Source organism: Trachymyrmex septentrionalis, unplaced genomic scaffold, assembly GCF_001594115.1.
Source record: "Trachymyrmex septentrionalis isolate Tsep2-gDNA-1 unplaced genomic scaffold, Tsep1.0 scaffold37, whole genome shotgun sequence".
Taxonomy (NCBI): Eukaryota; Metazoa; Arthropoda; class Insecta; order Hymenoptera; family Formicidae; genus Trachymyrmex; species Trachymyrmex septentrionalis.
The window spans coordinates 5837718-5849058 of record NW_017305536.1 but is presented as its reverse complement, the minus strand read 5'-3'; the positions used below and the strand labels follow the sequence as shown (position 1 = coordinate 5849058).

The 11341-nt window shown below is 31.8% G+C and overlaps 3 protein-coding genes across 7 annotated transcripts in view; 2 read left to right on the top strand and 1 right to left on the bottom strand.

Annotated features, from left to right (window-relative positions):
* LOC108750735 (tetratricopeptide repeat protein 30A) overlaps window positions 1-5769 on the top strand; it is a 7761-nt gene extending 1992 nt beyond the window's left edge. Inside the window, exons 5-11 of the mRNA XM_018490430.1 lie at window positions 172-237; window positions 312-650; window positions 877-1177; window positions 1238-1506; window positions 3487-3894; window positions 4088-4472; window positions 5600-5769. Of these exons, the coding sequence (XP_018345932.1) occupies window positions 172-237; window positions 312-650; window positions 877-1177; window positions 1238-1506; window positions 3487-3894; window positions 4088-4472; window positions 5600-5742 (1911 nt within the window). The 3' untranslated portion in view covers window positions 5743-5769. The remainder of the gene's footprint in view (window positions 1-171; window positions 238-311; window positions 651-876; window positions 1178-1237; window positions 1507-3486; window positions 3895-4087; window positions 4473-5599) is intronic.
* Window positions 1129-2619, bottom strand: LOC108750734 (nucleolar protein of 40 kDa-like). The gene is made up of 3 exons (XM_018490429.1): window positions 2409-2619; window positions 1660-2319; window positions 1129-1143 (listed from the first exon to the last, which is right to left on the bottom strand). Exons 1-2 carry the CDS (start codon window positions 2523-2525, stop codon window positions 1660-1662), a joined length of 777 nt encoding a protein of 258 aa, XP_018345931.1. The 5' UTR covers window positions 2526-2619; the 3' UTR covers window positions 1129-1143.
* A 999-nt stretch (window positions 5770-6768) lies between the features above and the next one.
* On the top strand, window positions 6769-8823 carry LOC108750495 (AN1-type zinc finger protein 2A). Of its 5 annotated transcripts, XM_018489968.1 has the most exons (3): window positions 7137-7268; window positions 7937-8239; window positions 8333-8823. In XM_018489968.1, exons 1-3 carry the CDS (start codon window positions 7233-7235, stop codon window positions 8600-8602), a joined length of 609 nt encoding a protein of 202 aa, XP_018345470.1. In that variant the 5' UTR covers window positions 7137-7232; the 3' UTR covers window positions 8603-8823. The 5 variants fall into 5 exon arrangements, with proteins under 5 accessions (XP_018345469.1, XP_018345468.1, XP_018345467.1 ...); XM_018489967.1 differs by lacking the exon at window positions 7137-7268 and adding an exon at window positions 6769-6803 and having other exon boundaries at window positions 7937-8823; XM_018489966.1 differs by lacking the exon at window positions 7137-7268 and adding an exon at window positions 6813-7069 and having other exon boundaries at window positions 7937-8823.
* The last annotated feature ends 2518 nt before the right edge of the window (window positions 8824-11341 follow it).

The window sequence follows — 11341 nt, the reverse complement described above, 5'->3', positions numbered from 1 at the left end:
ATATACATTAAATAATTTTTTTAACAAATAAATCTAAAGGCGAATAAATAAAAAACAGGATAGTTTTTAAATATTTTTGCCTTGTTAATTTTTATAATCTTCGAAAACGAAGAAATATAATTAAATACAAGTATAAACATAAAGAAATAAATAATGAATATTGTGTTCCAGATAAGAGAACAACGATATATTGAATGTATTAAAGTCTTGTTAAACCTTTTAGATACTCATCCTAATGTATGTATGCTGCAATGTGATATTGTGTTTTTCAATTTATGTAAACGCTAATACTGAATAAAGTGTTTTTTCAGTCTAGACCTTGTTTATCCCTTCTGGCCCATTGTTACTTTTATACACAAGATTTCATGGCTGCAGCTCAATGTTATGAGAAGCTGGTGCAACTGTGCCCACAGGAAAATCTGTATAAGCTTTACTATGCCCAGTCTTTGCATCAAGCTTGCATGTATCCGGAAGCATGGACAATTTGTTCGAGCATTATCAATCAAAGTAACTTGGAATTCAAAGTAAAGAAGCTGCAGGCAGCTATAAAGTATGGGCAGGAAGACATGGTAGCTGCAAAAAATCTCGTGGATCAATGTCCTGCCGATGATGTTGATACTGAAATCAATCTGGGATGTCTCTTGTATAAGGTACAGATATCAGTAATACTCTTCACTAAACATCAATAGTAATATAACACAATGTTAATTTTACACTCAATAACAATTATATGAATATAATACAACACATGCTGTATATAACAATTACATTGTTGAAATAAATCGCTGTGAAATAAAATTGACGTTATATTACTCTTAGTTATTTACTATCAGTTGAACGTTATTGATTGATGTATATGCACGATTATGTTTCTAGGAGGAAAAGTACGAACAAGCCCTCAAAAAGTTTTCGAACGCATTACAAATTGCAGGATTCAAGCCTCACTTATCATATAACGTTGCCCTTTGCTACTTCAAATTGAAAGAGTATGCAGCATCCCTGAAACATATTGCCACTATTATCGAACATGGTATAAGGGAGCATCCAGAGTTGAGCGTAGGGATGGCTACCGAGGGTATTGAAGTTCGAAGTGTCGGGAATACATTGACGCTGCACGAGACAGCTCTGACGGAGGCGTTCAATCTGAAAGCCGCCATCGAGTATCAATTACAAAATTGTAATTTCGCGTCGCTACCTTTTTAGAAAGATCTTTTTACAGTTTTGCTTAATATTACAGATGACGCGGCGAAGGAGGCGTTAACGGACATGCCACCGCGTTCCGAGGAGGAGCTCGATGCTGTTACTTTACACAATCAGGCGTTAATAAATATGGACACAAAACCGAGCGAAGGATTCGAGAAACTGCAGTTTCTGCTGCAGCAAAATCCATTCCCACCCGAGACTTTCGCCAACTTGTTACTCCTGTACTGTAAATATCAGTATTATGATCTCGCCGCCGATGTCTTGGCTGAAAATGTACATTTGACTTACAAGTATCTGACGCCAGTAAGTTTAATTCTTAATCGGTCATTTTTATTAGTCAGACTTCAATTTGAGCATTTGAAAATTTACAGCCTTATTATTTTATATACAAGCTACATGCAACACAAGGTATAGTTAAATGAAATTATAACTAAAAAAAAGGTCAAGAACAATTACTTAAGAATGTTTGGTTTTCGAATGTTTGCATTTTTTGGTACGAATTTCGTGATCGTCTGAGTGTTTCCGTTTGTGAGACTTTGCGTCATCAGATGATGAGCTATCGGAGGAGTCACTTGAACTGCTGCTGTATTTCTTTCTATGCTTCTTGCGTTCTTTAGAAAATTTTCTTTTCTTTTTCTTGCTCCTCTCCTTATCTTCTGTATCACTGTCATCAGTAGATTGTTTGCTCCTCTTGGACTTTTTCTTCTTTTTTTTTGATTTATGCTTCTTCTCTATCTTTTTCTCAGCGTTCTTACTGTCCAGTTCCGGGACAGTATCTAAGTCTTCGATTTCTGGAATCAGTTCATATTTCTTGCCATCGGGAGACATGAAACAATCCTTGGACAAATGTCCTCTGGTCCCGCACTTGGTACATGTAGTATTCAGTACTGCTTCCAACTGTATGGCTTTATGCTGAGTTGTTCCTGGATTTTTTCTCCGTTGCGTATCTCTTTGCAGTTCCACACCGTTAGGGTCCAGGTCCGTACCATTTCCCTGATTCACGTGTTTCATAGACAGCCCTATCTTGCCGTCTTCCCCAACCGAGATCACCTTACACCAGACCCGTTCACCCTTTTGCAAGACTTCTGCAACATTGTCGACATGAGCCGTGCTTACCTGACGAGAATTGCATAGAAATCAATTAATTACGTTACACCAGAGATTATTACTACTAGTATTTATTATATGAGTCTAATAATACACACCTGTGATCGATGTATTAAGCCTTGCTGCGAGGTACCTGGTATTCTGACGAAGGCTCCGTAATTTTGCACGGATGCGACTTCACCCAGAAATATTTGATTCAGTTCACATTTCGTCATCTTTGATTTTTCATCGAAGAAACATCTCTATGAGAATGATGACGTTTCAACAAGTGTAAAATCAATAAAAAGAAAAATTGCGCTATAGGTTAGATTTCTATCAACAAACACAGGGCCGTAATATCGATATGTCCGCAATGTTAGGGGACATTCTTTATTATTTTTTTAACGAGACAATTGAAATTTTGATTAAAGTATTTACAAATACGTTAAAATTCATAGAACAATGCAACAAACGTATATGGGATATAAATGTATTAATAGTAGATATTTTGCAAAAATGAAAAAAAATTAGCAAAAATAGAAATTCTTGATTCTGATTACAATTTTTTATATGTAATATTCTAATATTTATTTAATTTAACGTTCTATTTAATTTAGAAAATATCACGGTAACAAAAATATGATATAAAACGATGTTAACTTGTAACAGAAAATATATAGGTCTTCTCAAGAGCTAAATAGTAAAATTTGCTGTTTTTAAAAGAAGTTTTAAGATTTTTAACTACAATCTTGGCCAAAAGTATTAAACACATTATTTAAAGTTTTAGTTTAAACATTAATTTATGACATTTGCTGTAAATTATACTTTACTTCAAGATCCCTTTAAACTTATGTATAATGCCGATAATAATCAATAGAAACATTGCAGATAAAATAAGAATTCCGGATAGAAAACTCTAAATATCTAACATTTTAGCCAAAATTGTATACAAAAAATTTAAACTTATAAATAATTGGCTTGTATAAAACAAAATTATGAAAAATGAGATTGTGAAATACAAATAAATTAGTAATTCCATTTATGGATTAATAAGATATTCTGTAAAAATAGAGTTCATTTTATAAACATTTTTAAGCAAATTTTGATTAAAGGATTTATAATATACTCTTAGCTGATATACAATAATGTTTTATTGATAATATTAGAATTATTTTTAAATTTGCATTATCTTTCCAGTACTTATACGACTTCTTGGACGCGCTAATAACGCAACAAACTTCGCCGGAAGAGGCATATCGCAAATTCGATGATCTCGCTAACAAACATACGGAAGCGCTTCGCAAAGCGACCAAGCAGGTCCAGGAGGCGAGGCTGAATCACGACGATAATGCCGTGAAAAAAGCTGTGAACGATTATGAGGAGGCCCTCGACAGATACGTTCCAGTATTAATGGCGCAAGCGAAGATCTACTGGGACCTGGAGAATTACACCCAGGTGGAGAAGATCTTTAAGAAGAGCGTTGAGTTCTGCAACGATAACGACGTGTGGAAGCTGAATGTGGCGCACACGCTTTTCATGCAGGAGAATAAATTTAAGGACTCGACACGTTTCTATGAACCGATCGTCAAGAAGAAATATGACAGTGTTAGAAGCAAAGACCATTTCTCCACGTAAAACACAATCATAATAAGATCAAGTAGAAGTCATTTTGGAAAAAAATATGATGTCATTTAGTATTTTTGATGATGATATTGTAATGAATTCTGATTTCTCTAATATTATGATTTTGTTTTTTTTTTCTCTTTGCCATATTCTGACGCTTGCAATCTATTTGTAGATCCTGGATGTGAGCGCTATAGTCCTTGCGAATCTTTGCGTCAGCTACATCATGACCTCGCAAAACGCAGAGGCCGAAGAGCTGATGAAGAAGATTGAGAAAGAGGAAGAGGCGGTATCATTTGAAGATCAGGACAAGAAACTTTTTCACTTGTGCATCGTGAATCTAGTAATTGGAACATTGTACTGCTCAAAGGGGAATTACGAGTTCGGCATATCGCGAGTGATGAAGAGTCTGGAGCCCTACAATAAGAAACTCGGCACTGACACCTGGTTCTATGCGAAAAGATGCTTTTTATCGCTCCTGGAGCAATTAGCAAAACAGTTAGTGGTCCTGAAAGATTCCACATTGCAGGAATGTATTCAATTTTTAGAGCATTGCGAAGGTATATAGCTTTCAATTAACTTGTAAAGTATTATTTGTAATATTTTATTAATATACGAATGAAATTATTAACTTCTTGTTGCTGGACATATGGAAGAGAAAAAGGGATGGATTGTATTAACAGTTTAGAATTGTACTAGTCAAAATCCGGTAAAAAATTTTTCATTTATGAATATGTATATAAGTATGTATAAACATACATAAATAGGCATAAATATTCATAAACATGTATAATTATATATGAAATATGTCCATATGTGTGTCCATACATCCTTCTTTCTTCTGTAAAATTACTTTTTAGTGTAATAGAAATAATAATAAAATTGTGGAAATATTAAAAATAATTAAAAATGTAATTTTTTCATAAAAAAACTGTTTTTAGAAAAAAATCAAGTTTGAAGAAATGTAAAAAAATTACTTATGTATAATTATATATAAAATTATGCATAATTATAAGCAATTTTTTTTACATTTTTCCAAGCTTGTTTTTTTCTAAAACAAAAAATGTGAAAATGATCTCTTTAATTATTTTTAATGTTTTCACATTGCTATTATTATTTCTATTACACTGAAAAGTAATTTTACAAAAGAAAAAAGGATGTATGAACATGTATGGACACATTTTATATATAATTATACATGTTTATGAATATCTATACGTGTTTATGTATGTTTATACATATTTATACATATTCATGTATGAAAAATTTTTGACCGAGAAACTAATCATCACTCAATCGACACCAACTGAAAGTGATATAACATCAATGATATAATTTCACATTTAACAATTATAGCAATATAAATCTTGATTATATGTTTAACAGCTGAGTTACGTTTGGAAAAACGCTATTAGCACTATTTATATCATTCTATCTTTAGCATTTATTAAATAAATATAAAGAAAAATAAAGATTGAATGACATAAATAAGCGTTAACAATGTTAGCGCTCTTCATGGTGTTATATAACAGTTACAGTTGTTAAGCGTAAAATTATAACATTGATTATAAATTTATGTTAGTTGGTGTCGATTGGACGATTAACTTAGCAAAAGTTCGGCTGATCTTGTAAATATTATTTTAAACGACGGACTTATATTTGTGTGTTTCTCTATCTGAAATTTCAGTTTATGGCAAGGACATAATGACAGTGATCGACCAGCCGTTCGACATACAGGACATGCTAAACATTTCACCTCAGGGCAAACGGACGGTCGTTTACGAGGCGCGATACCTCAAGGCATTATTTTTAAAGTTGCAAATGTGTTAGATTTATAATTAAATGCATAAAGAAAGATGTTTATATATATTGTATATTTTGTCTTAGATAATTATTTTAATTAGCATAATATTAAGAAGATAAATTTATGCCCATTTCCACCAACGTAGATTAACTTTAATCTCGGTTCAACTTACTCTTCGTCTTTTTCAAATCTTTAGAATTAAAAAAAGACGAAGAGTAAGTTGAACCGAGATTAAAGTTAATTTACATTGGTGGAAACGAACATTATAGTGCTACGAATTACCAAATTCAAATAGCTGTAACTTTGCTGTAACTCAAAATGAATGAAATTTAAATAAAAAAAAAAAAAAGTTTTAAAACTTAAAATCTTTGCTTTTGAAAGATCACTATGTATTTTGAGTTTCTATGAATTTGATAATTTTTATAACGTATAGAAAACTACGATTACGTTTTCGACCCGAGCGGATTTGTTCCTATTTGGGTTGGATAATGTTCTACTATTGGTTGACGTTACATATTCCACCAATAGAAGCCCAGACAACACATTGAGACATAAGACGTCTTCAAGACGTCTTTTAGACGCCAAAGACGTCTATGTCTCTTTTTTTGATACTTTGTGTTATCTGGAAGAGCATACAACGTCATTAATCCAATTTAGATTGGTGCAAATAAGAATGTAATGATTCACTGTGTTACACTGGCTGCGGTTCAGCAGACTCAAGTGATTCGACAATTGAGTAAACGCTCGCTATTATTGGTGTATTCTTTTAGATCATCCAATCAAATTTTAGATCCAGAAGAATATATCAATAGCAGCGAGCGCTCGCTCAACAGTAAAACAGTTGAGTCCGCTGACGCGCTTGGTTGCCTCTTTCGAATCTAGCGGGTGATCTTAATTTACTCGCACGTCCGCACGAATCGTAATCGTCGCGACGTCGCGATATCGCGTTACGTTCGATCTCTTCGTCATCGATCTCGATGACACCTTTGCATTCTCCTCTGCGAGAGTGTAGATAGGTGCAGGTCCGAAAATCGTCGATCATCGTTGGTCATCGGTTTCTATCGCCGCGTGAGAATATATAAAGAAGGTACACGTGCCTGGTTTCATCAGTGTTGAGTGCATGCGGCTGTCGTGGGTAAGATTGGTTTGTCAGAGTTACTGTCAAATGCTGCCCTGTCTGCTATCGAAAATTGTAGCGTACAATCGTAAAATTTGAGCGATTAATCACGTACGTGCTTAAAGACTTGTGTTACGTCAGTGATAGAGAGAGAGAGAGAGAGAGAGAGAGAGAGAGAGAGGAGAAAAACGCGCAGCGCCTACAATTTCGTAGCTCTTCATTTTGGCTGAGTCAAGGTACATTGTCATTACAAAATTTATCGTGACAATTGCATGATCTTCTCTGTTATTTCCACGTCAACGTTTAGCCTCACGTACAATGTACGTTTGATCTTGAGCTTTTATGATCGGATTTTGTGATATTCCGTCGAGAAAATGCTTTGTTTGACAGCGAGAACGAATGGTATGGAGTGATGTGAGGACTAATTCAAAGATTGTAAGACTTGTTTAAAACATAGAGAAAAATGTATCAATGTGGCTCGATTTCACAGAATATGATTATCTAAAAATTGAAGGAAATTCATGAATGAATTTCATTTCAGAATCTGTTAGTAACCTTTAATCTTTAGGTAACCATATATTGTGAAAACAGACCTAAGAGGTTTTAAATCGTCCTTGCTTAAGATTGATTATGGCTGCTTTCTTCTTCATAGGAGACATAATAGATATAAATTATGTCTTCTAATTGTATATAATGATAATGTCATTCCATCATTGGATTCTTTCCAGCAAAAGTTACAAATAATACAAGGTGCTTTCTAGCAAGAAATACAGATGACACAGTGTAATACATTGACTCATATTCTTATTGTTCGCCAATGTTAAGCAAAGATGAAGTAATCACTGTGTTATGCTGTATCTCTCGATGAAAAGCATTACTTCTTGGCATTCAATGAATAACAAGGATAAAACAAGTATGTTGATTTCATAAAGGAAAAGCAGCCTAAGATTGTTTGAGTTTGATTTTTTTATAACAGACTATTTTCAATTCCATTTTATATTTCTTAGAATAAAATCGTTAATCTGACTAATTAATGGATTATACATTTTCATTGTCAAAGAGGATGTAATTGTAATTCTGATTTTGTCAAATTGTATTTGCAGAGATCTGGTGAAGAAAATTACAACGTTATCAAAATGGAATTTCCAAATTTGGGAGAACATTGCTCTGAGAGCACATGCAACCGCTTGGATTTTTTACCTCTAAAGTGCGATGCTTGTCAAGGAATCTTTTGCACAGATCATATAACTTATACAACTCACAGCTGCCCCAGCGCGTACAAGAAGAATATACAGGTGCCTGTATGCCCATTGTGTGATGTTCCTATACCAATAAAGCGTGGCGATCTGCCTGACGTAGCCGTAGGATTGCATATAGATAATGACTGTAGAGAAAGCCGTAGAAAGGTATTCTCCAATAAGTGTTCTTCAAAGGGGTGCAAAGTCAAAGAGATGGTGCCGGTAAAATGTAATGAATGCGGTGCCAATTTTTGCCTCAAGCACAGACATCCCACCGATCACGCTTGTATCGGAGCGGAGGAGGCATTGAGATTACGTAGATTGGAGGCACTAAATAAGAAAAGTCAAACGAAAATATCACCGAATAGCAGCAACAGCAATTCGCATCCATTTCGAAGCCTTCAAGGAACGATGACCGAAGATGAAGCATTAGCTAGAGCTCTCCAAGCTTCCTTAGACGATGAAGAGAGAAGCAGACGTATGTTACAACCAGTGCCTTCTGGAAACCGAGATAGATGTAGACTTTCGTAACTATCTACACATTATTTTATACCGTTATAGAAAAAAAGCTTCTTCCTTGTTTCCTAAAAATCTATGGATATAATGATATGTATTACGATCCTATTAAAGTTAGCGTCAAACTATACATAATTTGTGATTCGAAGCTCGCAGTTTATAAGTAGTGTGAATGGACAAATTCACCGAATTCGCATTTGTTGTTTACCATTCAATTTACGAATCGGTTTTTTAAACAAAATTAAGAAGTGCAAATTATTATCAATCTGTTGATGTTGTTGATTCATATATAGTTACACTATACAAATAATAAATCACAAATCATAAATTGCTTATAATTAGGCGCTAGCTCAAAGGATACACATACTTGACAACACGTACAACGGAAGTTACTTAAGTATATTTATTACTCTATCTATTTTTTATCTGTTATGTATTGTTATAGTTATAACATTACTGTTATATCTATAACCAGCTGTTGCGTTTATATGCACAGAAATTAAAAATTTATATAAAATTGCTCACGTAATTAAACACACTTATGGGATTCCTAAAAAAAATTGTATATTAAAGTATTTATCTTAAAAAGAAGTTATATAAATCATTAGATAAAATTTTATGTTAAGTTGCAAGTACAAATTGTTCATAATTCAATATTTCATTTATATCATAAATGTGTGAATTGTCTCATGTACTTCATTTAGATTATAAACTCTGGCTCACAACCAAGAAATTCTGCCGAAGATAAAACAATTCTGATAATATATTATATTACATGATAAAGCTTCAGTATAGAGTGCCTTAGTAGACGAAGCATAATTTTATTATGCATTAGAATATGCACTTACACAAAATCTCTTTACTTTAATTTAAAAAAAAATCAATTCTAATTTATGCTTATTAATATTTATAATCGACTTGCTGTAGAAACTGCTTTCAAACAGTGGCTACACGTACAGATTTTTATATGATATAAAAATACATACCTGGATTTAATATTATTTTCAACAAGATGTTAAATCGTTTGTTATTAATTAATAAAAATATCACGTATACAAGAAAATAATATTACAATTTACGTATTTCTCATTAATGGGATTTTAAAATAATATTACAATTTTTACATATTTCTTATTAATAGGATTTTAACAAATAATATATAAAATATCTATTGAGTTTTAGTGCAATATAAAAAACTGTGATGGCAGGAAGAAATCGCGTATATTGTACGATATTTAGGCGTGTTCATATTATAACTTAAGTCTCAAAATAGAAATCACGCGTTTGAACATATCACGTCACAGGCTTCTTAAAATAAAAATTCCTCAGAATATTATCAAAACGAATAAATAAATAAATATATAGACTTTATACTAAAGATGCTGACAAAACTGATATTCATAAATTCTGTGATAACTATCATATTTTTATAAATATATATAATTTTAGAATATACTTAGTTTTCTCCTTAATTTACTTCATTCCTTTGAAATGTAGAATAAGCATTTTCTTTAAAAAAATGGAGAATTTCAATATATATATATATATAGAATATATACACACACGTACGCGCGCGCGTGTGTATGAAACATGGATTTTTAAAAATAATTACAGTAAGCAGAGATATATTGATAAATATATCTATATATATTGACAATTAATAAATATAGTCAATAGCAGATGTATGCTTTATGCTTGCCACATTACATATGTATATTTATCAATGAATAATATGCTTTTAATATTGAAGACTCGAAAATAATACAATTCTTGATAATATGTAAATAGAAATATGCTTTTTACTACTTTCAAAAATTTGTTAGTACTGTAGTATATTTACAATATACTCGCCTATGACGTGTCAGAACTACTGAAAAGTATAAAAGGAACGTTTATCTTTTTTGTAATTATTACATTTTAATTAGAAAACCTTTTATATTGTAAATTTCATAATTTTATGATTTATATACCTTTCCTAAAAAATATCTTAATTTAAATATACAAAAATATACTGTCTTTCAGTATTTCTGAAACGTTCGAAATATGTAAGACGAAGTGATTTATTGTACATTCCCCTAATATATACATATATCATGTATCTTCTTATATACTACAATAATTTGCCTTTAATGGATTCTCTGATATTATAAATATATTTGAAATAGATAATCAAAGCAAGGAGATGACAAGCAGATAATTTCACAAGTGTGTATAGACGTGTGTACACGTTTATAAAAGAGCTCCTTTATTGATATTACATATAATTCATAATTTATTTTCTATTCATATATGCTGTATAAAATTATGTTCTAACGATTATGCGACCAATAACATATAACTTTTCCAATAACTTTTTTTAAATTCTACGAGAATGTATTGGATTCAAAAATATTCATATATATATATAGAATAGATTTTTCCCAATAAAGTGTTCAATAATAGGAGGCAGTTACTTTTCATTTTTCCTCTAAATGCGTTTTCAGAATTTTAATTACTATTTAGGCACGTATTACATCTACAGACATATGTTGATATAAACCAATTTAAATAGTGACCAAATAATCACAAAAAATAAATTAATTTTAGCAAACAAATCCAAAATAGCTTATTTGTATATATTCGATGTACTTATTATATATTTAAAAAATTGATATTTTATCATTTTAAAGAATGTTTTTCCACAAATACAATCAAAATATATATAATATTATAGATTACTTGGTATTTGTAATAACTCGAAACAAAATAATTTTT

What these genes read in the sequence shown, in the direction of transcription:
- LOC108750734 (XM_018490429.1), bottom strand. Translation starts at nt 2,525, where the DNA reads ATGACGAAATGTGAACTGAATCAAATATTTCTGGGTGAAGTCGCATCC. An exon ending in GCTTAATACATCGATCACAG is followed by an intron (nt 2,320 to 2,408) that starts GTGTGTATTATT and finishes AATTCTCGTCAG; the next exon opens with GTAAGCACGGCTCATGTCGA.
- LOC108750495 (XM_018489964.1), top strand. Translation starts at nt 7,233, where the DNA reads ATGGTATGGAGTGATGTGAGGACTAATTCAAAGATT. An exon ending in TGAGGACTAATTCAAAGATT is followed by an intron (nt 7,269 to 7,936) that starts GTAAGACTTGTT and finishes TTGTATTTGCAG; the next exon opens with AGATCTGGTGAAGAAAATTA.